Below are 27,204 nucleotides of genomic sequence, written 5' to 3'. Positions count from 1 at the left end.
GCTTGTGAGGGGCAGCCTCTGAGTGAATACCCAGGAGACAAATTCCATGTGTGAGCAGCACTGGCTCAGTTTTGTGGAATTGGCCGCTCCAGGCTTTAATAATTAAACTAATGACATCAATTACAGGGCAGAAGCAACTGCTCTGCCCTGTGCTTCTTCAAGCACTAAGCAGGAATCACCACGTGGACTCCTCCTGTCTCCCAAGCCTGCAAACACAACACAACAAAGCTCTGGGGTGGATTTTGCTCTCTCTGGCATATCCCAGATGAGGCACAGTGCTGTGGGTGGCTGTGACTGGCAGAAGAAAGGCCCAGTGGAGCTGCAGAAACCTTTCTTTGTTGCAAAGAACCTGCATGTCCTAGAGCTCAGCAAAAGTCTTCTTAAGACTGAAATGCAGCCATCAAAGCCTGTGCAACTTCTGTACAGGCTGCTTGAACCATGGGCTGGGCCTGGTACAACTGCCTTGGTACATCTGAGGTTTAGTCACAATTAAACTCGACCCTGATGTCCTGTTAGTGCTACTGTCCCTGCCTGAGACACTGATTACAAGTAATGTGCCATATGGCAGCCTCTCCACTCACCCCAAATGTCCACTGCTGGGAGCCACCGGAGCCGTGGCACTTCATGAGACGAGGGGGATCGGACGAGCGAGTTTCCGAAACATCCAAGCAAAGCAGATTATTTAAAATCAGCTCATGATCCTCGTTGTAAATCCAGACCTGAAACAGAAGATAGAAAGACATTTATTGCATTTATTTCAGGGCAGTTTCCTTGAACCTTTCCTTTGCCTACAGAGGAGATGCTTCAACATCTGGACATCAGAGATGGGCCCTGCAGTGAGCGGTGAGAATTGAATGCAGCCCCTTCCCTGGGGCCCACCTGCATGAAGCAGGAATGCACTGATTCATATTTGGAGCTTCAACTGCAATTTGGCTCCTGAATTTCCATGACAGAAGAGTTTCTCTGTGATCACACTGAAAAAAACAACTGTCAATTCCAACAAGCAGCAAGGACACACTCAAGCTGCCTCTTGTCTGTCCTCTCCCATCTGCTGTTGGAACAGAGCAGGTATTTTTGTTCTTGGCACAGAAATGTGTCAGGCACCTTCAGTTGCTGTCATTCATGCCCACACCCTGCTGGCTCTCAGCAAGGCACATCTGGCATAGCTGGACATTCAGGGAAGCAGGAACAGCAGCCTGGTCCAACTGCAGGAGCTGCTGGTTCTCCCTCCCTTGGCCAAGATCACATCTGTGGAAGACCTGGAGCTCCCATCACCAACAGGAGAGTCTGAATCCCAAGCCAGAAAGCAAAGCAATTAAGGAACCTGGGGGTGTGCACCTCAGAACATCCTGGGTTACAGAGGGGTAGAGAAAAGAGAAGTAAATGGAAAGTACAGCCCTGCAGTGCAGGGAAGATCCCGGGACCATGTGGCCCAACACCCAGTGACAGCTATGCCCAATGCACAGTGGAGCCCTGGCACCCACAGGGCAGCTGGACAGCACTTCCCAGCCTCTGGGAATGTTGAGCAAGGCAACTCCCTTCCCCCTGACATGGGAGCCTGGGAACAAGAGGAGCTGAGCCCCTCATACCTGTCCCTGAAGTACCTACAGACACATGAAGTTCTTGTGCTGTGCTCCTGTTCCAGCTCCATTCCCATTTCTCAGCTCAGTGCAGCACTTGCCATGCCCACTGCGTATTTATTTTTTTTTCCATTAAGTCTGCATGAGTTTCACAGTCAGAATATGGCATATCAAACTCTAGGCAGAGAAGTCAGGCACGTAAATTTTGATTTGTCTCTTTTTTTGGCCTATGAAACTAAAAGCAGCCTTCTGGGGGGTGCTGGGATTTGGGACACAGCCTCAGTTGGACAGTATGACTGGAAAGCACACAGTTCATTATCACAGTGACTATTACAACACAAGGAAGGCCTCCTTGGAAGAAGTGCAGAGAACACATTAAAATTTGCCCCAACCTCAGGCATTTTGTGCCTTCTAAAATAGTCTTTTCTGTTGAAAGCCTGCCATGAAAAAGAGCATGGCAAGATTAAAGAGGGAGGAGAGAATGGAGAAGTAGCAGGACTTGCCAGAGAGAATTACTATGGAAAGAACAATGGTGGAGCCAAATCCAAACAAGAGATGAACTGGTAAGAATGAAGAGAGAAGACTGCAGTGACACAGGGAACAGATCTTCAATCAAAAGCTGAGTAATGGCAAAGAACACAAGACAGTGGTTAAATCCAGGGTGATATTTCTCCAGAAAGGCTTACACAAGACAGCCAAAATTAATTTCAAGCTAATTCTGTGTTTAGTGTAGAAAACAAAGGAAAGGAGAAAAATAGACCAAAATTTGGTTCCAAATCCAGATTAGAGTATCACTATAAATTTGCAGATAATTAACAGATTCAAACACCGGGAAAGCAAAGCCACCCCATGAGGTTTCTTAGTTACACAACTGCAAGCCTTTGCATACTCCAAAAATTATTAACTTATTTTCTGCTGAGGACTGAAAGGGTAATGTTCAGCTCTTGTTGCTAAAGGCTGTCAGGAGCAACAGCCCCATATAAGAAAGAAACTCCTGGCAGACAGCTTAAGTCTATAAGCAGAAAGGTGCCTTCTCAGGATTTATGTCTCATTTCTGAGAGCTCTCTTCTTTTATTCTGTGTATTTTCTAAAAAAAAAAAAACAAAACAAAAAACCCACACAAACAAAAAAAAAAAACAAAAACAACAACAACAACAAAAAAAAAACCACCTCAAACACAACCATAAAAAATCTAATCTATTAAAAAAAAGAGGCAACAGAGGTGCAGGATATTTTCAACCTGCACACACTTCCTAACTAGCAGAGTTAGGAGAGCATCACTGTGGAGACTTCGGATTCTAAAACTGGGATTGTGTCCAATTCCCACACTCAGGAAAGCAGCACCTTTAATTGCTGTCCCCCAGAGACACGTGGCAATGATTTGGTCCAAAGGTCTAGGGAAAGTCACTGGCCATTTTCACTGGTATCAAACAAAATCAATGAGATGTAATTAGAGTATAATGAATCATTTCTGTTTTCAAATAAAACCTAAATGGCAGATGTTACGGAAAAATCCCCTCTCCATAATGAAATAGATCATGTTTGTTGTTAAATAAAATACTTAATTTGGTGAATGCTGTAGGACTGGCCTCTTCCTAGCAGCTTTTTCTCCCTGCCTCTCAAGACAGGCAACAGGTTTCATGAAAAGTGCATGGACACCTTCAGACAGGTGCACAGCATGTGCTACAGTAGATCTTGTGGACAAAATAAATGGGAGGAGGTCCAAAGTATGAATTCTGTTAGTCTAAACTTCTTTTACACAGGTGCAGCTTAGGAAGAACTGGATGTTTAATTCAGACCCTTCAAAATGTAGTTTAAGCTATTTACAGATTTAAGCCTGAGGATTCCTAGGACTTCAGTACCTTCAGGACTTTACTTCCTTCATGTGACTCAGACAAATCCCACAGCCTTCTCCTGAATTCCAAAATCGTAAGAAATAAGCCAGGAAACATCTGCCTACCCCTTGGCTTTCAGAGATCAGTGGAGTGCAGCAAAAGGCATGGCTGGCCAACTGGCAAAGCTTTGTGGATACACATTTTTATCTGATCTGCAAATTTCACTAGTACTAGTAAAATACATTGAAAAATTTCAGTAAATACAAGACAGTAACCACTGCAGACACAGCCCTTTGTCTGAAAGAAAATCCCTGCCATGACCCATTGAGTATTCCAGTACTTCCAGTTACAATCTGTTGCTTAGCTTGGCGTGGCTATATTATTCTGTCAGACAGTTTGTAAAAGATAAAAATTCAGCTTAAGAGCACAAAAAAGCTGCCTCAGCCCAGAAGAGGAGATGTGCCCAGCCATTTGCACCATCACATCCACCTGCAGATACTTCAGCTCCTGTTATTATGGATAGCAATGGCATCACAGCACCAAACAGCCTGTGACAATCACCACAAGCAGCCACGTTTGGTGAACTCCAATCATTGTTTGAAACTATTGCTACTCTGAAAACCCAACATCCTTCTGAAGGTCATTCCAAAGCAGGTATGTGCCCTCTGCTCCACAGTTCAGTGTGCCAGTGATGCTTCGAGACAAACATTAGAGGGACCAAAGAATTGTGCCTTATGGAAAAAGAGCAAGACAACTTGCACATCTTCACACTCACTCCAGACATGTGCTGTGTCAGAAAAGCTAACTAATAGCCATGATCTAGAGATTTAAGGAGAGAGATCTTACAGAAGAATTGCATGTGGGAGCAAGACCTTGTAGTTCCTGAGTCCTGAACAGCTTGTAAAGGACATGTTCTTACATTTATTAAGTGCTACAGGAATGTTAACAGACCTTTTCTGAAGTTCTGTGCTTGAGTACATTTTTTCAAGGTCCAGAGCACAGAATGCCTCTTCTGTCACTTCAAACCTCTACTCTGTAAGATCCCATCACCTCTTCCACTTATTTCTAACAAGATTTTCATTACTTATTCCTAAATTTCTGTTCAGTCCCCAGAATTATCCCAGACTTTCTATTACACTTAACGAAGCACCCTAGTTTTCATTATAACTTAAAGACATAATTTTTAATACATTTTCCAGATACAAGAACCACTTCCCTTATTAGTTTCTTCCTATAGCAAAAATATGAAATGAATGTCAGTCATGTCAAATCTGAGAAAACAAGACAGTGAGATGTGCTTGACTAATTTTCAACTCTACTTAATGATGACCATCTAAGTCAACCACAATGAAAAGGATTGCCCATAATGCTGATACAGTTGAAAGCTACATAATACCTGTTATTTCTTTTAAGTCCAAGTTAAATGAGAATTTGAAATTCCTTAGCAGCCATGAAGGCTAGAGAAAACAAAGCAAGTATAAACCAAAGGCAAAACAGAATTGCTTTTAAGGCCAGTCCCATGACTTAAAGAGGCTGGTCAGCTCTCACATGCATTCACCAGACCAAACACAGGCTTTTTCCTAGGACAAAGGCATAAACCAGATAATTCTAGAGCAAAACCAGCTGAAAATGCCAACAAGTTGAATGAAACGACAGTTTAAAGCTTCCAATAGTCAGGATGTTTCTTGCTATTTTTATAAGAAGCTGCTAAATAAATGTCATCTTTCTCTACATTGTTCTCACATATCTATAGCAAGATTGTTCAAGAGGTTATGACAGCAAGTTGGCTGAATGCACTCTTGGGATTTATTAGGAGAACAAAAGTCTAATAGCAGAAAAACAGTATTGGTTGACATACTTGGTTGGAGAACAAAATCATTGTGAAAGAAGATAGCACAGCCAGTTTTTTTTAATGAGAAATAATTGCTAAATTTACCACTAGTAAACCAGATTCATGAGAAAAGAAGCCAAAGATCAACAATCAGAGCACAGATTTGTCTTTCTCAGCACCAAAGGGATAACTGAAGTTTGTTCTCCTGGATTAAAAAAAAGTCAGAAAAAAGCTTTAATGTGGAAAATCAACAGAGTTTTTCCTTCAGGCTTGTGGCACTTTATTATGAGAAATATTGCAGCAAGGAGAAGGGAAGCATAACTGTGTGGACACCATGCCCAGGCTTTCTCACCCAAAGACAGAATGGCTCAGAATTGCAGCTTTGGCACTGCAAACGTACAATCACTTGGTGATGATGGTGCCCATCAGTTACTTTATATTACTTTATATATATATATACACACTTTATATTTACAAGACTTGCTGACTGTCTTACAGCTAATGGAATAGATCAAATAGGAAAAACTCCTTTCCCATGCCAGCTTTAATTAATCTACCTTTAACACAGGAAGTGGTAATTTGGTCGCAGTGATGATTTCTCAATGCTCAATGATTTCTCAAGGTGAAGTACAAGGATGTACTTGTACTTGCTCCTGTCTGACAACTGGACCTGAAGGCCACATGTCAAGAGCCAGCCACACTTCTCCAGAGAACTGCAAACACCCCTCTGTCTTCCTCTGTCACACTCAGCTGGTGAGGCCACAATAGGAGGCAGAAAGTCCATTAGGGGACAAAGCACACAGCATTTTGCTGGGACTATCACAAATCACTCTGCTTCCACTGCTGCAGTTTCCATACTCTGAAAACCATATCATAGAGCATCAAGTCAGTCCAGTACAACCCACCTTTACTAAAGCTATGCTGCTTTACATCCCATGCTCCATTTATTCTGTGTCTTTGATTACTTTTCTCTTTAGATCCAACCTAGCTTTTAGAATTGTGTCCCACGGGCTCCTAAATCATAATGTTCTCAGAGTAGTTCTTAGCTATGTAAGCCTTTATGGCATTAGCTGAAGATCTCTCTATCCTGGAGACTTTTTATCCAAGTCCTGAATTTCTGTCACCTGAAAGAAGTGAAACAGCAAAGGCCTCATGTAGCGATACAAAAATTCTCATTAGGTTTTCACGTCTATCCCAAATTAATCCCCAGATCAGCAATTCACCTGTAGTTAAAGAAGCTTCTGAATTCCCTTTATTTAACACCAAATCGTTCATTTGTCCCAAACTGCAGCCACTCCAGCAGCAGAGGACTGGTTGTGCAGTACACAAACACCAGCAGGGCAGGAAAGGGCTGCTTTAAATTCCACTATGAGGAACCAGCTGAAAGAGCTGCTACAAATTCTGAAGTGCCAATCAGTGGATTATGAACCCATCAGGAGCCACTTTAGGGCAGCCTTCAGCCAAATAGAGAAATTCACACCATAAAGACAGGAGATGATAATATCCAACACTCAGCATTAGTAGGAGCTCCACAGTGTCCTTGGCCAGCCCCGTGGTTTAATGACCCTCTGTAAGCAGCCTGTCTGCTGATGAGATGTCACACCAGGGCACTTTGCCAGCAGGAAAACATATTGGTCATTCTAAAGGCAAGAATTGCTCTTCAATATAATTGGGAATCTCATACCTGGTTCTGATCGTTGTAGTCACATTCCCGAACCACCACCAGGCCTCCTTTCTGACTTGGGTGGCCCTGGGCAACCAGGCATTTGTTGGTTTGGAGGTGATACAGCTATGAAAGGAAAACAGTTTGATAGTCAGTAAAAAACAGCCCTAGATCCCCTAGTGTGCTCAAAAAAACTCAGCCAACACTTCCAGTAATTAAAAAATCTTCCCTTTTAAAATATCATTCTGTTTTTCAGATAATTTGGAGAAAAAACTGCATTAAACAGTTCCAATTTGCTTTCTAATTACATCAAGATCTCTCTCTCTGGTACAACTGCAGCACACACATGCTGGCTCTACTCTGTCAAGGTTCTTTGCTCTCTTCACTCTCCATGGAAGTCTAAGGCCCTACAAATTCTACTCAAGAATATTGACTGTACTATATGAACTGCATTTTACTACAGTTTAGCTTAAACATAAGGTCCTCCTACAGCTTCTCATCATGAAACAGGACCACCTCCCTGAGAAAGGAGCAGGAATTACTGAAATAAAAACAATTTTAGAGATTTATGTTGTTTGCAAATTGATTTTCAAGAGCATTTACGTAACTGAAAAGCCACTATTATCAGCTATGGTATTTTACTGATGGATCAGGAAGGAAGAGAACATTTTACAAGCATCCAAATGCTATTTTTGCTCTAATGCCCTACCTAGTCTGATTTAGGGGAATGGTGTATCAGAGGCCTGAATTCAAGTCAGAAGCCTGTCCTGTGATGCAGAACTGTAAGCATCTACCATCAGAGCAAACAAGGAGGCTCTCAGCAAGCTGGCACTCTCTCCTCATTTGAACAATGATGCCCACCCTAAGAGACATCCAAGGCATTTTCTGCTGTACAAAGTTTAGGTTGTTCTATTTCAAGAATCAAAAAATCATTAATATCTCAATGTATCCCCACAGAGGTACTCAGGCAGATGAAGTACCTCTAATTCTGGCTTTAAATTACACACATGCTCTGAACTAACTGCTGGCCAGCAGATGACTTCTTTTCAGCCTGATTATTTCTCTTCCCCTGATGTGGTGGGGATCAGGCTCTGCAGGCAGCAAACACTGCCTGCACACTACAAGCTGAGAGATGGCAGGGCCTCAGATCTGACACCCACATTAAAAATACTTATTTCCAATCTGGAACTGGATGTAGAGGAAAAAAGAATGTCCTGAACACCAGGCCAGGCTGATTAACTAGCCAGCTGAACTTTATTATGAAGACATCCATAGCTGTCTTGGCATTGCTATTGACACTACAAATTTTTGGAAACCAAAATACACTTCCAGTAATAAAAGGAACAAACTGCTCGATCACATGATAGCAACAATTAGCACAAATACCAAATAATATTTTTCACTAAACACCATTTCTGGAAATAGCTGTCCCAGGGCACATCAACAATTGCCTTGGGTGCACCATGCTTCTCCTGTTCCCCACACACATCTAAAACAAATGACACAAGACATTCTAAGTAACATTTCCTCACACCCCAGATCTAGCACAGATCTCATTTGCATTATTCCTCAAGCAACAGAAGATTTTTAAACCATAGAGTACATGAGTTTTGTATGATTTTTGTCCTTTTTTTTTATTGGCCATCATGGCCAGCATTGGATAACACTGGTAACAGCTGCAACCATTTGTGATCATTACATTTCTTCCCAGCTATCAAACCACCACTTATCTGTGGCCCAATTAGTTTTTGAGAATAAACTGAGATTTGGAGTGATTCCTCCCAAATCCTAAAGAGTCTGGCATGCAGTGGTGACATTGGCTGATCATTCTGTTCCTTGCAGGCATCTGGAAATAGTTTATACAGCCATTAGAGCCAAAGCTGACTCTCTCATACAATGCTGGGTATAATTCTTGAACCCCAGAGAACCAAGCCAAGGAACTGCATTTTTCTGCTTTTTTTCCCCATTTCTTAAGGGTGCACATAGTTTTCCTCAAAATTAAACCACGGTAAATAACTACAGGGAAGATTTAACCTTAAGTGTTGCTGAGATATTCAGATCATTCAAGGAGTTCTCTCCAAAATCAACAACTTCTCAGTTAAATTTCTGTCTGAATGAAAGCAGAAAGCTATTAAATTTTAAAAGTAAGAAGAAAAGGTCTGACTAGGGGAGTAACAGCATCCAACAACTAGGGGAATCAGCCCATCAGTTTTATTCAGAGAAATCACATATACTTCACAGCTTGGCTGGGATATTGCTATAAAAATACTGCAAAAATTGAGGATTCCCACACAGCTGCTTCCAAGCAAAAAATCTAATGGTGTCATTAGGTCCTGCATGAACACAGGTCCTGACTCACTTCTTGCAGAACCAGCCATCATCAGCAGCTACTGCAGCCTGTGGGGACATCACTACTAAATGCCTCCAACTACTGAGCTAAAAGGGAACCTGCTAGCCATTATGTGTGAGCAGTTTATTCCAGAGTATTTTCTTCCACAGAGAAGACACCAAGATAGTTGTCTTGGGTTTGAAACTATCCATTATTTTGGGGAAGCATAAAACGCACACATCAAGTGAATTTGACCCTGGAAAGAGCAGATACAGCTGTCTGGTGACTCTGCCTGCATACAAACCCATAAGCAAAGGTGTCAGAGCTAAGGCATGAATTTAATCATGATTCCCTTCATGAACACACAAAAAAATTTCTTTCTTCACTTCTACTTTGAAGAAAAAAAAAAAAGAGGAGAAAAACTCATCTTTTGTTCATTAGTTAACAGCAAAGACTAGAAAAGCCATCATCAGCCTCAGATGCACATGTTCACCTTTGCAGAAAATCACCCAGTAAAAGCAATGAGTTTGGAAACTAATTACACTGTACTCTTATCATAAACCAACAGAGTGTGAATATTTGAGGCCAAATTTCTCTCTGTCCAAATCGATCTTCAGAACTAACAGCTATGAAAACACACTCTAAAGACTGCAAAACTTTCTAACTCAGAACTTCAAGGTAAGAAACTTCATGGAACAGTATCTAGTGTAAGGATGACCTGAAATATAGATCAGACTGGAACTGATTTGACACAAATCCTGTTATTTTCAAGAGAACTTGTTGCAAAACTTATGGAAACAGACTATTTTTGTTGTATTTGAGCAAATCTTTAAGGAAAAAGAGTCTCATAATAATTAACACACCAGAAATCTATATATTTAAGTTTCTCTTACCCTTCCACGCTGGATTATTTTTGGTCGTTTCTGTGCTCTATTAATAAAAACTGGCTGTGGAGCTTTGGCATTGGGCCCAGATATTTGCATCTCAGGGTAGATGTTATCTAAATACCACTTAAATGACTTGCAGTTTAATCTCTTCCTCAGTTCTACACGGTCGGTGATATTTCCATAGCTCCTCGTCCTCAGCTCAGGTCTCAAAGCAAAATACTGCTCCTGTATTTAAGAGAAACAGGTTGGGGAAAAGAGGGGAAAAAATTCAGATTACTGATTCCCAATTTTTTCCTTTTTCCAGAACTCCCAAAATTTAATTTCATTTTGCTAGTGCTTTCAACCAGTGGTTTGAAACTGGCAGTAGGAAATTGCAATGCTTGCATTGTCACAGGAAGTGAGATTTAATCTTGCCTAACTCTGAACTAATCTTTCTAACTGAGGGATTTTTTTTTATGAAGATAATTCTTGGGTACAAATTTGCTGATCTTTTTTAGATGCCAGCTTGAGGAAGAAACAAATCAGCCCCTGACTTTATTCCATTGTCAGTACAGGCATTCTAAAATCAGTATGTAAAAAACAGATACACGTATCATCAGCAACCTCATCTGACAAAGGTTTCTTGAAATTATTTTGATTGTTCAATGGATCGTTTTCATTGTTGTGGGATTCCAGTGTGTTTTGTCTTGCACAGTTTCCAGCCTTCCAATTTTACAAATGATCAGGGTAAAACCATTCCAGAATAGACCTATAAATGGGACTAATATAATGAAGTTCAGTGGGAACACACCTTATTCATGTGAATAATCAGAACTGTCACCTGGGCTTTCTGGGAAGCCCAGTTCTTTCCATTCATCTGCATCATCTCAAAAAAGGTTCCCACAATGTTATTCTTCTCACATTCTATTTTATTATGATAATCAAGAGTCTTACAGATTAGTTGAAGAAAGGTTAAGATTCCAACCCAATCTCATGTGCTGCTTCACTCCAATGCAGAGACAATGGGGACAAACAGGAACTCATGAATGTGTGTGGGACAAATACTATTGCTAAAACTGGGAAAAAATCCCCTTTTAGCATTTAATTCCAGATAGATTTATAGAGCCCACAAAAAAGGCACTGTATTTGCATATTAATTTGTTTACTAGGTACCATTTAGAATTCAGTTTTCAGGGCACTGAACTATGGTATGTTGCTGGATTCATCTCTAGGAGACATCTAGAATCCACCCACCATGATGTAGTTCTGACAGTTTTCATTTATTTCTTGCTCTCTGATACCCAGAACAGACAGCATCACCTCTGGACAAGTTACACATCTCTCCTCATCAAGATCTTTGAGTATTTGGATGTGCTTGATGTATCACTGATGCTATTTTAACAGCAGAGGAATGGGAAATAGGTACTTGGTGTACACTGGACTGTTGGCCAGCTCTGAGTAAGTCTGGAGACAGACTGGACATCACAATCTGGCCTGCTTCAAAAAGTAGCTCTGCTATTCCAGCTTCCTCTTTCCTGGTTGAAATTCAAATGCTGGTAATCTACCTTGCATGTGTTATTTTTTACCACTGTATACATGAAGTAATACTTTTGCATTTTGCTTTTGACAGTTATGAAAACTTTGCTGAATCATTTCCCTTATGCCATTTCATTTATTAAATACTGATATTTACTCCATTAAGTCCTATCTTTGTACTGTGGATTGTTAGATTGCTCTGGTAAATTATACTGGCCCTAAATATTCGCATTATTCTTATAAAAACAAAAATATTTCCAAGCTTGTCTTCCATACATTCTCTGGCAGCTATCAAAGAATCAGAACAGAAACAGCTGGAAAAATTCTGGACACAAATCTGTGATAAGAGACTGCTAGAATCAGCAGTTCAAGTGCTTGCTGGATAAAGCAGTTCAACTGGAAATTATAACAAAGAAACCAGTCCAAGCTCCAGAAAAAGCCATCATTAATCACAAAATAATTGTGCCCAGACATCAGTAAAAGGGAAGGTGATAGATCAGATCTACCAAAGTATTACAGAGATGAAGAATGGAGATAAAAATTCATGACTTCCAACAGGTTCCTCAAATTGAAGGTCAAGGTAATGGATGAGGAATGAAACATAAACCTCTAAAGAATACAAAATTAATAAAATATATGTTGTATAGAAATTGTAGGGAGAACAGGATCTGAGCACACAGCAAATCCTATGGTCTCAGAGGGCAAAATGTCTTTAAGTATCTCAGAGATGAGGGTCTCAGAAACACCCGATCTATGTTTAAAAGCATCAGTATCAAGATCTGAAGACAAGGAAGGAATACACTTGCCCTTGAATCCAGAAGTTAATCCTTACTGCTCTTCCAGGGCAAAACAGACTAAGAAACAGATTGCTAATTAAAACAGAATGCAAGCAAGCAGCCAAAAAAAAATCCCTGTCTCACCAACATGGAAACTACCTGAAGGCACAGTACATGGTTGCCACGTAATACTGATTTGGACACAAAGCAATGCAGAGCTTACAAAAGCTCATCCATCATCTTTTACTTCACTAAAAAGGCATAGAAGTCAATCTCCTGCAGGCAGTAAAGTAACAAGGAGGAGACTTAAGTACTCAAAAGCCAAATGACAATTCTACAGAATTTAGGAACTCCTTTCAGAACTAGTATTAGGAGTTCAGACTACAGAAGGAAAACCCCATCAGAGACATAACAGTTCTCACTCTGACACAGTTCTGTGACAAACAAACCAGTCAATAACCATTCAATAACCTTATTTCACGACCTAGAACAGTCTCTTACCTTGTATTCATCCATCCACACATGTGCCAGCCTCAGTGAGTTATGAGCCATAGTGTCCTGTCCCCCGGGAGAGCCATAGGGACGCCTCTTACGGAAAATGTGTCCCACCCTGGAGCAGGGGATGATCAGAAGTCTGCCACCACACATCCAGATCTGTCCACAGAAAAACAGAACATGCTCAGATTGCTCACTCACTGTTCAGATTGCTCAATAACTTCTCCCCTTCTTCAAGGGATACCTTGGCAGGGTTATAGGTTATGCAGAATTAGGTGTCAGCAATGTTGGCCTTCATGTCATGTTATCTGACAAATTAGATTTTTAGATCTCCATGTTACAAAAGATTCTTTTTCTCATGTGACCACACTTTCCACAAAACACATCATGGCTTTCAAGAGACAAACAGAAAATTTTGCTGTTTTGCTCTAACGACCTAGCAGAAAAGACTGGGATATATGGGCTAGGACTAATCCTGCAGACTAAGGTACCTAAATTCATTTACCTGCATGAAAATTGTCCACAATTCTGTGACAGATAAAGTCCAATCTTTGTCATCAAGGGAACCTGGAGAGCTTTTCAGCTAAGTATGGAAACTTATTGGACAGAGCTGTTTGTTTCTGTTAAGATAGGGGAACTCAGAAACACTGTTCCCATTCAGATGCTACATTCGGGAGTAGTACCAGGGATCTATATTTATTTACACTCTACTTCCATTTATGTTTTTAAAATTGCTTTTTTAACTTCATCTCCCAGCAAATTACCAGCACTGGCCCTTTGATGGACTAATATGTCCTCCAGGCCCAGAAAATTGTCCCACATTAGCAGTTCATAATCAAGTCACTTTTAAAACTCAACTTCTTTCCAACCCTCCCCCAGAGAGACATGGACTTCCAGAAGCTCTAAATTCTCTGAATGTGCTCCAATAGTTCAAAGCCCTTTTTACTGAAACTGTGTATTACAAGATAACAACAATAATCTCCTCACACTCCACACACTCCTACTCAGATACCTAATAATTACATTTACACTGAAAATTCAAAGATTTTATTTATTCAGTACACACTCCTTTAAAGTCACTCAAATGTATGAAATTCCAGTTCTTATTTTTGAACACTAATCTTGATTTCTCTAACTGACAGATTCTCTAAAGTTTTGGCGGTTGTGTGTCTGGTTTTATGTTTGTTTGTTTTTTTTATGATAACTTCACCTTTTAATCCCCTTTTCATATCTGTCATGATAACATATCATTTTCAGGCAGACTCTTGTCAAACCTGTTGATGAATGCCCTTTACAAAAATAAAGAGAGAAGCACAACATTAAGCACAGTAAGTTGTTTTTCTTTCAGTGGAGTGACAGGGAAGATGAGAGAAAATACAGGAAGCCCAATGCAGCTCCATTTTCAGAACATCTGATTATGATTTTCTCATTACTTTTCCAACCAAGATGACTCCTCTCCATGACTCTCAATATAGTTCCAGAAAACTTTACATTTCCAGGTCCTCAAAAAGGAGGCTGAACTGTCTAAGGAAATATACTAACTTACATCTTAGCAATATTGTTGTGAGCCACACATCTCTAATCAACTTGTGAAATTCATTAGACATTGCTATAAACTAACTTCAAAAACTTGCATAATTCTTCTTTTCCTATGTTTCTTTACAGCTATTATGAAAAGCTCCATCACCAACCCAAGAAAAAGCCAGAAACATTCAACTACAGAGCTGTAAATTCTCTGATTACCCGAAAAGATATTTCCAGGTTTTCTCCTCCCCAGATGTCCATGCCACTGTCGTACTGCCCAAGCTCATTGAAGTACTCGCGATCCATGGCAAACAGCCCTCCAGCCATGGTGGGCGACCTAAAAAGGTACATGGAAGGAAGTTCATTTTCTTTTAGGCAGAGAAAAAAACACCACACAGTAATTTTTGCTGAATCTGTTGGTCCCAAAGTCCAAATTGATAAACCAACATAACACAATTTAAATCCTTCAGTCACTTAGACATGAGTTCTAGTCTCAAAACATTTGCAAAAGCAGATCTGTAAGTAGTATTTGTAATCTTCCATTGTTCCAATATCTATAAATCATATTTCTTTACCTGGTAAACTTGAGGAAAAGGAAGAGGACAGAGAAAGAGGAACACTAAATGCAAGAGGCAGCTTTGTTTCATTATTGACTCAATTATCAGTTTACTGGCAAGTTATTTACACTTCATGTATTTATACAGATGGTCCCTCTGGTATTTCCTAGTTTTTCACCTCGCCTGTATGTTACTAGAATGTGTTCTAGTCTGTAAAAATCTACATATGATCCTCACTGTTCAGTCTCTAGACTGAATTCCTACTGTATCACAACACTGGAATATGTGGATGACCTACAAAAGTAGAGTAAAACCTGAGTAGAGGAAAAAGGCTTTTCCCCATCCTTGCAAATAACCCCCTGTGATGAAACCAAGCCTAGGCCAAGATTTCATTGCTTGTTCTCACACAAATTTCTACAGTTTGTCACCTTAAAAACTGGGTTGAAAGGTTACTCTCAATTTTACCACTCTGACACCAAAATACTTCATTGTGGAAAGTCTCTAAAATGCAATACTTTCTGTTGGATGGAAAGCCTTTTTCAAGGTTAAATAGCAATCTAGGCTCCTTATTCAAAGTAGTTAGAGACCTTTAGGTAGAAAAAATCACTTTCATACTCAGAAAAGGTAATCTTTTGAGATTATTACACTTGCTTTAACTATAAAGCTCTCTGTCTTTTTAGCATAGGACTTTTTCATAAAAGTGAGTTGAAGGAATGCAACAACAGTGTTGAACACAATAACAGCTAACCTTCAGCCACTGACCAAATTAAATGTGAGAACAGCTCTTAACAGAATAAGGATTTTAACACTTGATGCTGATTCCCCACTCAGATTTTTTTCAGTCCGTCCTTTCCTTCCAGGTTCAGAAACTGCCACAGTGACACTTTCCAAACAAGCCAGTCAAACTGTTAAGTAACTTAATAATTTTCCTGGCTTCTCAGACAAAATCTTGGGATGGGGAGACATGGGAAGGCCAACTGCAGAGCTGTTGGATGACAGCAGAGAACCTGTGCTGGAACTGTTTGTGGCAGCAGTAATGCTCTTCATTTACAGTCCAAGAAAAGGGAATGAGAGAGAAATGAAAACACACCCAATTTCTGATTCACTTGGAAAATCTTATCCACAAAGTTATTTTGTAAAAAAGGGGAAGCTCCTCCACCTGACAAACCTGAATTCTGTACCGAGATTGATATTTACAACTAGAAAATATTACCGAGAATTACTAGAAAATTTACTGAGAATTTTGTTTCAAAACAACTCTCAAAAGACCTCAAAAACAAATTCCTATTACCACTAACAGATTTTCCCAATCTAGTCATTCTTCAGCACTTCATCACAGAAATTATATAGTTTGTATTAGTGGGAAAGCAGGCTAATATTAATTCGTATGAGTAGGAATACTGTCCTACAACAAAGACAGTATTATCATGAAGCCAAGCACATCAACAGACTGGAAACAAACATCAATGCATAGCTCAAAAGTGAAATTATTGGACAAATTTAATACAAACTACCATAAGCTCCCTCAGAATTTTATCTTCAGCAAAACCTGCTATTGTATAAGCACTTTCTAAAATTCTGCTTTCTTGACCTAATAAAACAGATATATGTAATTCACAATTAAATACAAGAAATTAAGTGAAATAGTTTTGGTTACCACTCCCTATTTCTAAGTGAAATAAACAAGTCAGATATTTGACAGGTTAGGCACCTGCTCCTAAACTTGCACAGCCAGAGGACACTCCCTACTGCTTAGGAAGTGCTCCTGATCATCCCTGTGTTACACAGAGCTTCTCAGCAGAGAGGAGGAGCCTTACTTGATTGGAGCAGTGGCTCCCTCGGGTCCTTCCAGTTCTGCCAAGGGAACGAGATCCCATTTGAAGTGCAGGCCCCAGTTAAAGCCCCCCCGCACGACGGGCGAGGAGCTGTAGGTGAGGGTGTCGGCACTGATGATGTCGATCACGGGGCACACCACGGTCCTGGGATCCTCCCTGATGGGGGTCAGCAGAGGCTGCAACCACATCTCATTCACCTCACAGTGACTGTCCAGGAACACCAGCACCTTCCCTGCAGAGCACACAACACAAAGATCCACAGTGCCATGGAACACAAACATGCAATTCAGTGCAAACACACACACAGTGGACAAAGCAATACTTGGCAATTTACATGATTACCTGCCCCAGTCAGCAAGAACAGTTTGTTCTATGACATACCCTCATGCTCACTTGGTCTAAAAAGGGACCAGCATCTTTATGACAAAACATAAAATTTAACACTAGAATAACGTGGAAGAGATGGGAAACAGCTTTAAAGAAAACAACTTTGGAGCATGCAAATATAACAAGTCACCCCACGGACAGTATTTGACTGGGCATGGGGATGGAACTCCTGCAGTTCAGAAGAGCAATAAAATGACTTAAAATTGCACTAACTGAAATGAATTTTAGCACAGCTTGGAAAATGCAAGCACAGTCTTATCTCTGGATTATACCATTACAATGCTAATGAGTAAACACCAATTAAGAGACTTATCTGCCACTCAAAATTATTTAAGAAAGTAGCACACACTTTCTCAGATGCCAGAGAATTTAACTGAAAGCACATTCTGGAAAAGACTGCTCATAAAGCACCAAATATTGGTTTTCCTAATTAACACTCACTGCAACAGAAGAGCCTATACAAAAAACATTGCTATTAGATTTGAGCATTAAAAACCAGATTAGGGTACCTTAAAACAGAACAGATTTCATTTTAGAGCAAAAGTTTGCACATAAAACATGCAAAAAATGTTCTGCAACTACAGTATCTTGACCACATGGAGATGCTGCTGAAACAACATTCTTTCAGGGCAAATATAGGAAAAACTCTACATTGTCTCACTAACACTGCAGTCGTTGTTTGAGATACAGTGCAGAGGAAGATCTGGGACGATGATAACTTGTGTTCATAACTTTCAATAAAATGAGGTACTTTTTTAGGGCACAATACTGGTTTTGTTTCACAATTTCACTTACCCACTCTAAAAAAGTATCTCATTTTCTTGAAAGCAAATGACTCCAGGAAAAAAAAAAAAAAGTAAAATAATCAACAGCTGGGACACTCAAAGTGTCTCATGATTTAAAAACCACTCAAATTTGGATCCAAATTTCAGTTATCATTTGAGATAGTGCAGGGGAAGAATGCTAAGGGGATAATGCTAAGTTGCATAGCTTAGAGTGTGGAATGACATGGAGACCCCCTTCAGGGGGCTAAAGTAACCACAGGTCAAACATTCAACATCTGAAAAGCTGCACTACAAAAAGAGAAGTCACCCAATCAACTACTTGTCAAAGTATGCAAGGAAAAGAGAAAAAAGCAATGGTACCTGTGGCATGAGAGGCTCCAATCATCCTTCCTCTGATCAAGCCTTCCCTCTTCTCATTTCTTACCAATTTTGTGGTTTTGGGAAGCTGAGTTTTAACATATTCACTCAAGTCTTTTTTCAAGTCAGCTGAAAAGGGGAAAACACAAGTTCAACAACAGGACAGAAATTCTGAAAGCTCTATTTAAAACCTCAAGACATTTAACTCAAAAATGGCCAAAATCTTGATCAAAACATTACCCTGACACAGCAGAGCTTCAAAGCAAGAGTATCGTAAGGACAGTACTGCCACATCCTATACTTCCCCTGCAATGCCTTTAGTAAATTACTCAAGTTAACTGGAACTACTAGACTAAAAAAAAATTGCTGTTCAAAGAAACACGTTTCCAAATTCTTCTCATGGTGATTGGCATTTGCAACAGATGCGACAATAAACATTTCACGCAGGCAAATTATTTAAATTACTGCATTCCATACATGAAAACAAATGCTGACACATTTCAGAAGAAGCAGGAAGACACCTTTTATTATCTGTGCCTGCTTAACTGACAGAACAACAGATACCAAGTACAAGTCACTCACAGCTGGTTGCTTTTCTAAAACCCAAAAGGATCAAAGATTCTGCTGGCAAGCCTGTGCTTTTGAAGGAGTGCAGAGTTCACTGGAGTCTATGGGCACTACTGTAACTTAGCTAACATCAATGGCAATTTTAAGAGTAAATACTGCTTTCACCCAAGGCCAGTGGTTTCTAACATCAAAGCAGAACTACTGAAGAGAAGATGGACACATAAGGACTGAAGTAATGGAAAAGCATAAGTCAATAAGCTTATGGAAAAATAAAGAGGAATATAAAATGAGAAAGAAAAGCAAAAACCCAACTGAGACTTCATAGAGAACCTCAGTATAGAGAGGCAGACAGACTTTCATCAGAGGATATGCCAAAATAAACATTATTCAGATGAATGTCATCTCAAACATTAAAGTTGTTGTTAACAAGATTAAATGCCAAGGGAATATATGTGGAAGTCAGAGCTGTAACCTTAAGGAGGAATAAGAACTTTCAGGCAGGAGATTCCCAGATGCCATTCCAAATGTTAAGATCTTAGCTTTTGCACTGCAAGGAAACATGGTGGATCAGAAGTGAGAAGGTAACACACAGCAAGTATGATGCTAGAGAATACTCTAGGACTAAGGAAACTCTCTGGGAGATACAGACAGAATTCACTGGGGTCACAGGAATTCCTTCCCTTGGTATGGAATAATGACATCATATGTCAGAGACAATAGGGAAGATGTTTTCAGAGAAAATTTCCTAGAAAATTGATTAAATAGTCTTTAAAAAGTGCTACCCAAATGAGATACCCAAACAAGCAGGGCAGATTTGCAAACCTAAAAAAAAAAATACTGTTTGAATCATTCTTCACCTGATTCATTATAGCAAGAGAAAAACAGTGTACACCTGCAGAAACAATGGGACAGCACAAAGCAGAAAAGCTCAGTTATCAAATTCAACTCTTACTGTAGATGAGGCAAATAAGGAAGGAGTTTCACATCTGCAAACTTCTGAAAAGAATAGGGAAAAAAAAAAAGGAAAAGATGTCACATCCACACCAGGAGCTAAACCAGGTCCATAACATTGGCTTGAGCAGCAGAATGGAAGGGCCAGTAGATTTTTGACCCACAAAAAATAGCATTCTGCTGGCAACTGTGCCCACATCACAGATCATTCTTAACAGGCAGGTTTGTTTCAGACACATTTTGAGATTTTTGCTGTTGGGTTTTTGTGTGTCACCTTCATGTCCACTGGGAAGGCTGACTACTTCTGATACAATCCAAAAAATTGCTTCAATCCAGCTTGAGAAATTTTCCTCCAAAGAGAGAATTGCTCCCTTTTAGCCAGTCTTCAAAAATTACTTTAGGCATTACCTTCTTCCATATCTAGGCAACAAAGGCAAAACGGGCCCTAGGATGGGAGTCTGGAGTGTTATTATTTTAAACTGTTCTAAAGTACTGAGTTGCAGACAACTGGCTCCTTTTCTGTTCCTCAATCTCTCCTCCTACACAGAAGAATGCCTCCAGTAACAGCCTTCAAAACACATCCTCAGGCTTTTTCATAACAGGTTAAGGCTAAATCAGGGAGAAAGAGGTTATACCAGAAAAAGAAATCCTGCCTTTCAGGGAATGGAAAAAAAATACAACAGTGAGCTCAGCTGAGCCATGGCAATGCCTGATTGGCTAGTAAAACTGTTGATGATTGAGTCTAAGAAGGTTTTTGAGGCAAAACTAGGTGCAAAGGCCCAAGGTTTGCACAACAGCACTGATGTGTACCACAGTTCTCATATTTGCAGGTGAAGAACTAGAGAAAATTTCGTCTAGAACACCACTTCAGAAAGCAGGCAATGGAAGGAAAATTAATCTTTAATTAAGAAACAAAACAAAGGGGTTAAAGATCAAGCAATCTGCCTGAGCTCATGACATGCACAACACAGCCAAAGTTTTTAGCCATTTCCTCAGTTCCCAAACCATCCCCAGTCCCCACCTTTCTTCTGCTGTAGGAATCCATCCATTAAAATTAAGGAGCAGCAAAAACACAGGATCATTAGCATCAAGAGCAGTAATTCTGTGTAAACAATACCTCCTCCTGCCTTTGGCTTCAGAACAAGTTCATTTGAAGTCAGAAAGACAAAAATAGCTACTTGAATGTTTTGAACTTAATTTGTTTCCAATTCACCAATTGCTTCAATTTAACAACAGACCAGAAGAGTGATGGTATTACTGCCTCAACACAGGCATCCATCAAATGCATCCTTACATTCAAAAGACTGAGTTTTGAAGGCATGCTCTGAATACAAAACAAATTACACAAGACACTTTATAGCAAGGCATATGTTCCCAAAACACAAAACAAAACAAGCTTTTAATTGCTACACATTCTTATCAACAAGGTAGAGTGTTTGATCTTTGTTCTCTCTTGTATCTCGACATTTGATCTGATCTCAGAGAAATCAACTTCCAGCATAACAAGAGAATGCCATTCTACACCAGACATATCTAATCAGTCTCTTAGAGCAAGTGAGACCTTAAACCAGAAACCAAACAAGACCAAGGGAGCTATAATTATATGCATTAAATAAAAATACTATCTAAAAAGCATTTTTAAAATGCAAAAAAGATGTGGACTTGAACAGAGGTGAGCAGGGAACCTGCAAAGTCATGCTGGCAAAACTGCTATGCTAGCACATTCCTCAAAAGTAATTTGGCTTCTGAAGGGCCAACATGAAAGGCTTTTTGAGGGCCAGGCTTGAATTGCGTGTCTGTCTTTGCCTTGTCTGTCAATCGAGAGAAAAAGCAACAATCCTTCAACAGGAGCAAAGCAACTCTGCAGAACCTACCCCTCCAGGGCCCCTCCATGCCTGCTGGAGCAGAGGCTGCCCCCAGAGCCAGGACAGCCGCTCCCAGCATGGCCACAAGAGGCTGTTGGAGAGCCACGCAGAGCCCGCCCAGCCACGCTGAGCAAGTACAAAACACGGCACTGTTTCCATCGTGCCACAGCCATGCATCGGCCAGACTGCAGCCGGGAGCGCCTCCAGCTCCTTTCAGATGCATTCACAGCGAGTAGTGGCCTGTCTGTCATGTGCTCTGAGCACCTGAGCAGCCCAAGCCAGGAACTGCTAAAAAACCCAAATTATAAACAACTGCTTCATGTCCCTCACTCATCAGTGCGTGCAAGAGGTGAGATAAGAGTGGAGCACCTCCCCTGTGAAGGCAGGGGAAAACTGGGGTTGTTCAGCCTGCAGAACAGAAGGTTGTGTGGAGACCTCATTGCAACCTTCCTGTATCTGAAGGAACCCTACATGGAAAGCTGAAGAGGGACTCACCAGGAACTGTAGTGACAGGATATGGAGTAATGAGTAGAAATTGAAAGAGTGAAAATTAAGGTCAGATATTAAGAAGAAATTCTTTCCTGTGAGGGTTGTGAGACACTGAAACAAGTTGTCCAGGGAAGCTGTGGATGCCCCATCCCTGGAAGCATTCAAGGTCAGGCTGAACAGGGCCTTGAGCAACCTGGTCTAGTGGGAAGTGTCCCTTGCCCATGGCAGCAGGAGTTGGGACTAGATGATCTTTAAGGTCCCTTCCAGCCCCCAGCATTCTTTGATTCTATGATTATTACCTTCAAAACCTGTTTTTGAATGTTAAAGCCTGTATGACACAAAGCTCATCAGTAAAATGGCACCAGTGGCAAAAAGGATGCCACCTTGGGCATCTCAGGACACCACACATCTCTACTGGCTGGCACTCTGGTGATGGGCTGCAGTACAAACTGGTTTTACATGATGACTTCCACAATTTATTTTGACCAGTCAATAAAACACAGGAAGGCCCAGTAGTGTAATATTCCTAAAGAGTCTCTCACCCAATTCACTGTTGTCATCCACCAGAATGATTTCGTGCAGGAGGTGGGCGGGGGTGCGGTCCAGGACGCTGTGCACCGTGCGGAGCAGGGCCGAGAGCGCCTCGTTGTAGAAACAAATCACAACGCTGGCAGAGGGCAGATCAGCAGGGTAGGACTTCTCTCTGCATCTGCAATCAGGAACAGAGTTTTTGCCACTATTTACAGAGGGGTTTCCACAGAGCTGCGTCACTGCTGAAACTTCCTAAATAACAAACATTAAACGTGTAGGAGGAACCCCTAACGTGAACATAATGAGCCCAGACATGTAACAGCTATAGGAGGACCCAGCATAGTAAGTTACTTTCCACGTAATACAGACTCAATAGTTAACACTGCTGCTTGTTAGGAAACAGGATATTATGCACTGAGGTGGGAATAAGAACCAGAGATCCTCAATCTCTATCCAATTCCACTATCAGAAGATAGTGAGGGCTTGTTTCAGCTGTCAAAACACAGCCTAGTACCCCTCAGGTAGCTCAGACAGTTCAAATATGACATGAGGCCCACAAAAATACCACAGCTTTATTGGCCAGCTGCTGGAGACAGAGTTGGATAGCCCAGAAAACCTCCACTGGTGCTAAATACCTATTTACACAACCAACACTGGGATTCAGAGGGTAGATTAAGACACTTAAGTCTAGTCACTGCTGTCAGTGCAGTCTAAATAGTGTTCAGCTCACCCTAAGGCTGTCAAGTGTGTTTTGTCAGCTGAAGAGCTCTGCATGCTTCATTAACTCCACTGACTGGATCTCTGCTAATTATAATAAAAGCAGAGACAACTGACTAACAAGCAGTTATCTAAGCATCTTAATCTGCAAGATGAATCCCACTCAAAGAATATATCATTCTTTCTTATTTTCAAAGCTTGTCCTTACTTGTAATAGGGCCAAGTATCACAGATTAATGCCATATGAAGGTGCCAGGCATGGGGGGATCCAATAAAAATAAGAAATTATAAATGAAAACCCAGAAGTATACAAGAAAAACTTCCATTTACTTAGAATGAGCCCAATTCTCAATCAGCAAGTACAATTCATTACATTCACCCATACCAGAGAAACCACTAGAAAAATTTATGCAAGTTTATTTATTTTTCAGTGTTGGGAGTCTTTATTGTTGTTACAGAGCTAAGTTGTTCCTCCCCTATATGCACCAGGTAGATTATAGAAAAATATCTATTCTTTAATAGAAAATATTCAGAGCAGTGCACAACCTATCATATACCTTTAGCAGCTGACCAAAAAAAAAATTACATCTCCAGAAACAATATTCAGTCAAAAAAGACAGAAAAGACCAAAGAACAGAAATCCTAACCTCAAGCACTCCTGTTAAATAGCTGAAGAATCTGCCTTCATCAACACATGGAGATGGAACAGTGTATGACAGAAATACCAAAAATATTAAACACTGCATCAGGTGTAACAAGCCATTGAGCACATGAAACTATGCCAAGTTCTCTCCAAAAATCAGCACCTACTTTGCATCTCTGGTATCAGGCACCTCCCTGTGGTATCCCAGTCGATTGCTGATAAGCATATTGAAAGCATGCTTCTGATAGCCCAAGTCTCTCACTTCCTGATCTTCTTCATTAAAAATCATTCCTGCAAAAGAAACATGCCAAGATCAGCTAGAAGGCTCAAAAACATCATTTGAAAGAAATCAAGGATTGAAACATATGCTTTAACCTCTTCAAAAACCCATTATATGCTCTTAAAAATCCCTCTAGTTTTGCAAAGTGTGTATTTGTACAACTATTTCTGCTCCCTTTCACAAACAGGCAGCATTTATGAGCCCTTGCAGCTGTAATAAAATTAAATCCTTCTCCAAAGACTGCTGGCTCTTTTGTGTTTATTGCCTCCCTTCACTCATATAGCCTCTAATTCTTATCATCATCTAAAACCAACATCAAACAAGCAACAGAGGATAGACTTTGGCACACAATGAATAGGCATCTATCCCTACAGGTGACAGGTGTGTAATGGGACTTTTGAGTGAGGAAATACATTTAGAATGGTAGAAAAATCCTCACAATAGCAGCTCCCATTTCATGCAGTTTGAAGTCCGTGGTAACAAAAATAGCTATGCAACTGTAAACTTTTGTTTATCTCACCTGGGACTTTGACAGCAAGTAAAACACCAGCAGAGCTGCTGTTTATTGATTATTTTAGCAGAAGTGGCAACTGTTACTAAGCATGGCAGAAGTAACTGTTGGTATTAGGACACTGCTATAAGCCAAGATGAAATTTTCAATGCCATCCTTCCTGCCTTGACTCAGTGCCATGGGCTTCTCTCACTGAGCCATGCACTCACCAGTGTGAACAGAACCAGAATTGTGGCACTTCACACAGCTCCACAAAGGAGAAACAGCTGGTGTCTGCCACCACCTGTGCCTCTAGCCACTTCTGCAACAATTCAGGTAGCAGAGTGATTATTTTTTACTGTCTCTATTCAGCTGGCTGCACAGAATGAGATGCCTGTCACCTCTTCAGTTATTATGAAGCTACAGAGGCAATTGTACTGAAATTCCAGTACAAGAAGTGAGCAAGGATGATATAAGTTACCTCCTTTCACCCTGCCCATCATCTCCATATCATTCAAAATCTGTAGAAAATAGTTAACAAGAGGGTTCCTCATTTACATACTACCATACTTCTAGGAAAATATGTTTTATACATTCACAGACTAATTCAGATTGAAAGGGACACCTGGTCTAATCTCCTTACCAAAAGCAGGTCCAGCTCTTGCTGGACCAGGTTGCTCAGAACCAGTGCAGTTCAGTATGTCCAAAGATGGAGATTCTACAACCTCTTATTTCCCTGTTCAAGCATTTGGCCACCATCACACTGAAAATATTTTTCCTTTTCCATAACTGAAATGCCCTCGCTCCAATTTCTTATCAAAATCCCATGCACTCTGGAAGGAGTCTGCCTCCATCTTCCCTACAGCCTCCTATCCAGATGCTGCTGACAGCAATAAAATCTCACCCTGAGACAGAATAAACTCAATCCTCAGCCTGTCTCCACACCTCGTGTTCTCCAGTTTTCACCAGCTATGAAAAAGCCAGCTGAGCTCAAGCCTGGAGAAAATGAGTTGAGTTAAACTCAAAAGAGAAGTAATTTAAAAAGTTTGAAATGGAAAAAAGCTTCAAAACAAGTAATCCCTCTGGGCCTTCGGAGCACAGCTGTGTCGCAATGACAAAGTCTACCCACAGGTATCAAGTGACATTCTGGAGAGAATTCCATCCACATTCCCACCATTTACATTTACCACCCTGTGGCTTTTAGTCTCGAGTTCAGCAATGGCAATGCAGCTGCACAATCAAACAGCTCAAGAGTAAATGCCCTGACACTTGAGCAGGACCAAGTGGGAAGTGTTGGGTAGTGATGTCTGTGAGATAAATGGGACACACCCACACAGTGTCTTGTGGCTGTGCTGCTCACGCTGAGTGCTCCCACTGTGGATGAGCTGTGCTGTGGGGATAGGAATGAGGTCTGTTTACAGTGGCAGTGTCACTCCTTCAGCCCCAGCAGTCTAAAGGGGTCAGTCAGTCCCCTAATGAACCACATCCATTCCCAAAGGAATATCTCCAGCTGGTCAGTTCAGGCACCCAGCTACATTGTTCTGGCATAATCAGTGGCACAATGTATTGTGGTCACCTTAAAATGTTTTTTGCATTCCAAGCACGAGCTTAAAACACATCCCAAATGTTTCATTCTACAATCCACCCATAGCCAACTATATTTTTTTGATCCTCTGAATATATTCAAGGAGTGCTAATGTTTTTAAAACCACCTCATGAAGAACAGTATCTAATGCATGCAAAAGACTTGAATGATTTCAGTTCAAACAGCATATAGAAGCCCTTGGAAAATAAGGGGCTTGCAATCAAAACCTCAGTTTAGGCTTTACGTAAGCAGAGTTATGTGGCTCTTGCACATTAATGAAAAAAGAAAAGACAGATTGACCTACCAGATGACAGTTTGATTTTGACTATCATACTTTCTCTTCACTCTATTTTCTTTTTTGCTTTGTGTGTTTATCACTGTCCTACCTCAGGCAGACTGCAGAGAGCCCTTTCCTACAACACCTCGTCTTAAGAGCTGTGTCCTGATGATTCCTGTAGAATTTATCCTGGCACTGTAACTCCCCTTGGCTTTCACCAACCAAACCAGTCACTTGGTTTGAAGATCAAAGGACTTCTCAGTTAAAAAGCTCCATTTCTTTCCTGGCCCAGACTGAATAGTTGGAAAGAAATGGCCACCTCTGGACTGGCCTTCACCTCACTTGGCACTCAGGCTTTTTGCAGTGAACTGAAAAACACTTGCGATGCCACAGGGCAACATGAATTGCCATTTTTCTAACATTCACACAGGACTAATGACCAACTCAGAAAGT

At 40.7% G+C, this 27,204-nt stretch overlaps 1 protein-coding gene across 4 annotated transcripts in view; it reads right to left on the bottom strand.

Annotated features, from left to right (window-relative positions):
• The window catches only part of GALNT11 (polypeptide N-acetylgalactosaminyltransferase 11), a 46,784-nt gene that overhangs the window by 2,760 nt on the left and 16,820 nt on the right, over positions 1-27,204 (bottom strand). For all 4 annotated transcript variants that reach the window (XM_053995734.1, XM_053995743.1, XM_053995752.1 and 1 more), the window contains exons 3-11: positions 24,287-24,410; positions 22,771-22,937; positions 18,360-18,485; positions 16,810-17,059; positions 14,655-14,772; positions 12,918-13,070; positions 10,132-10,350; positions 6,931-7,035; positions 582-719 (exon numbers count right to left, since the gene is read on the bottom strand). In XM_053995734.1, the coding sequence (XP_053851709.1) occupies positions 582-719; positions 6,931-7,035; positions 10,132-10,350; positions 12,918-13,070; positions 14,655-14,772; positions 16,810-17,059; positions 18,360-18,485; positions 22,771-22,937; positions 24,287-24,410 (1,400 nt within the window). The remainder of the gene's footprint in view (positions 1-581; positions 720-6,930; positions 7,036-10,131; positions 10,351-12,917; positions 13,071-14,654; positions 14,773-16,809; positions 17,060-18,359; positions 18,486-22,770; positions 22,938-24,286; positions 24,411-27,204) is intronic.

The sequence above is a fragment of the Vidua macroura genome, chromosome 1 (genome assembly GCF_024509145.1).
Source record: "Vidua macroura isolate BioBank_ID:100142 chromosome 1, ASM2450914v1, whole genome shotgun sequence".
Lineage (NCBI taxonomy): Eukaryota > Metazoa > Chordata > Aves > Passeriformes > Viduidae > Vidua > Vidua macroura.
The sequence above is the reverse complement of the archived record's forward strand: the minus strand, read 5'-3'. Positions and strand labels throughout refer to the sequence as shown.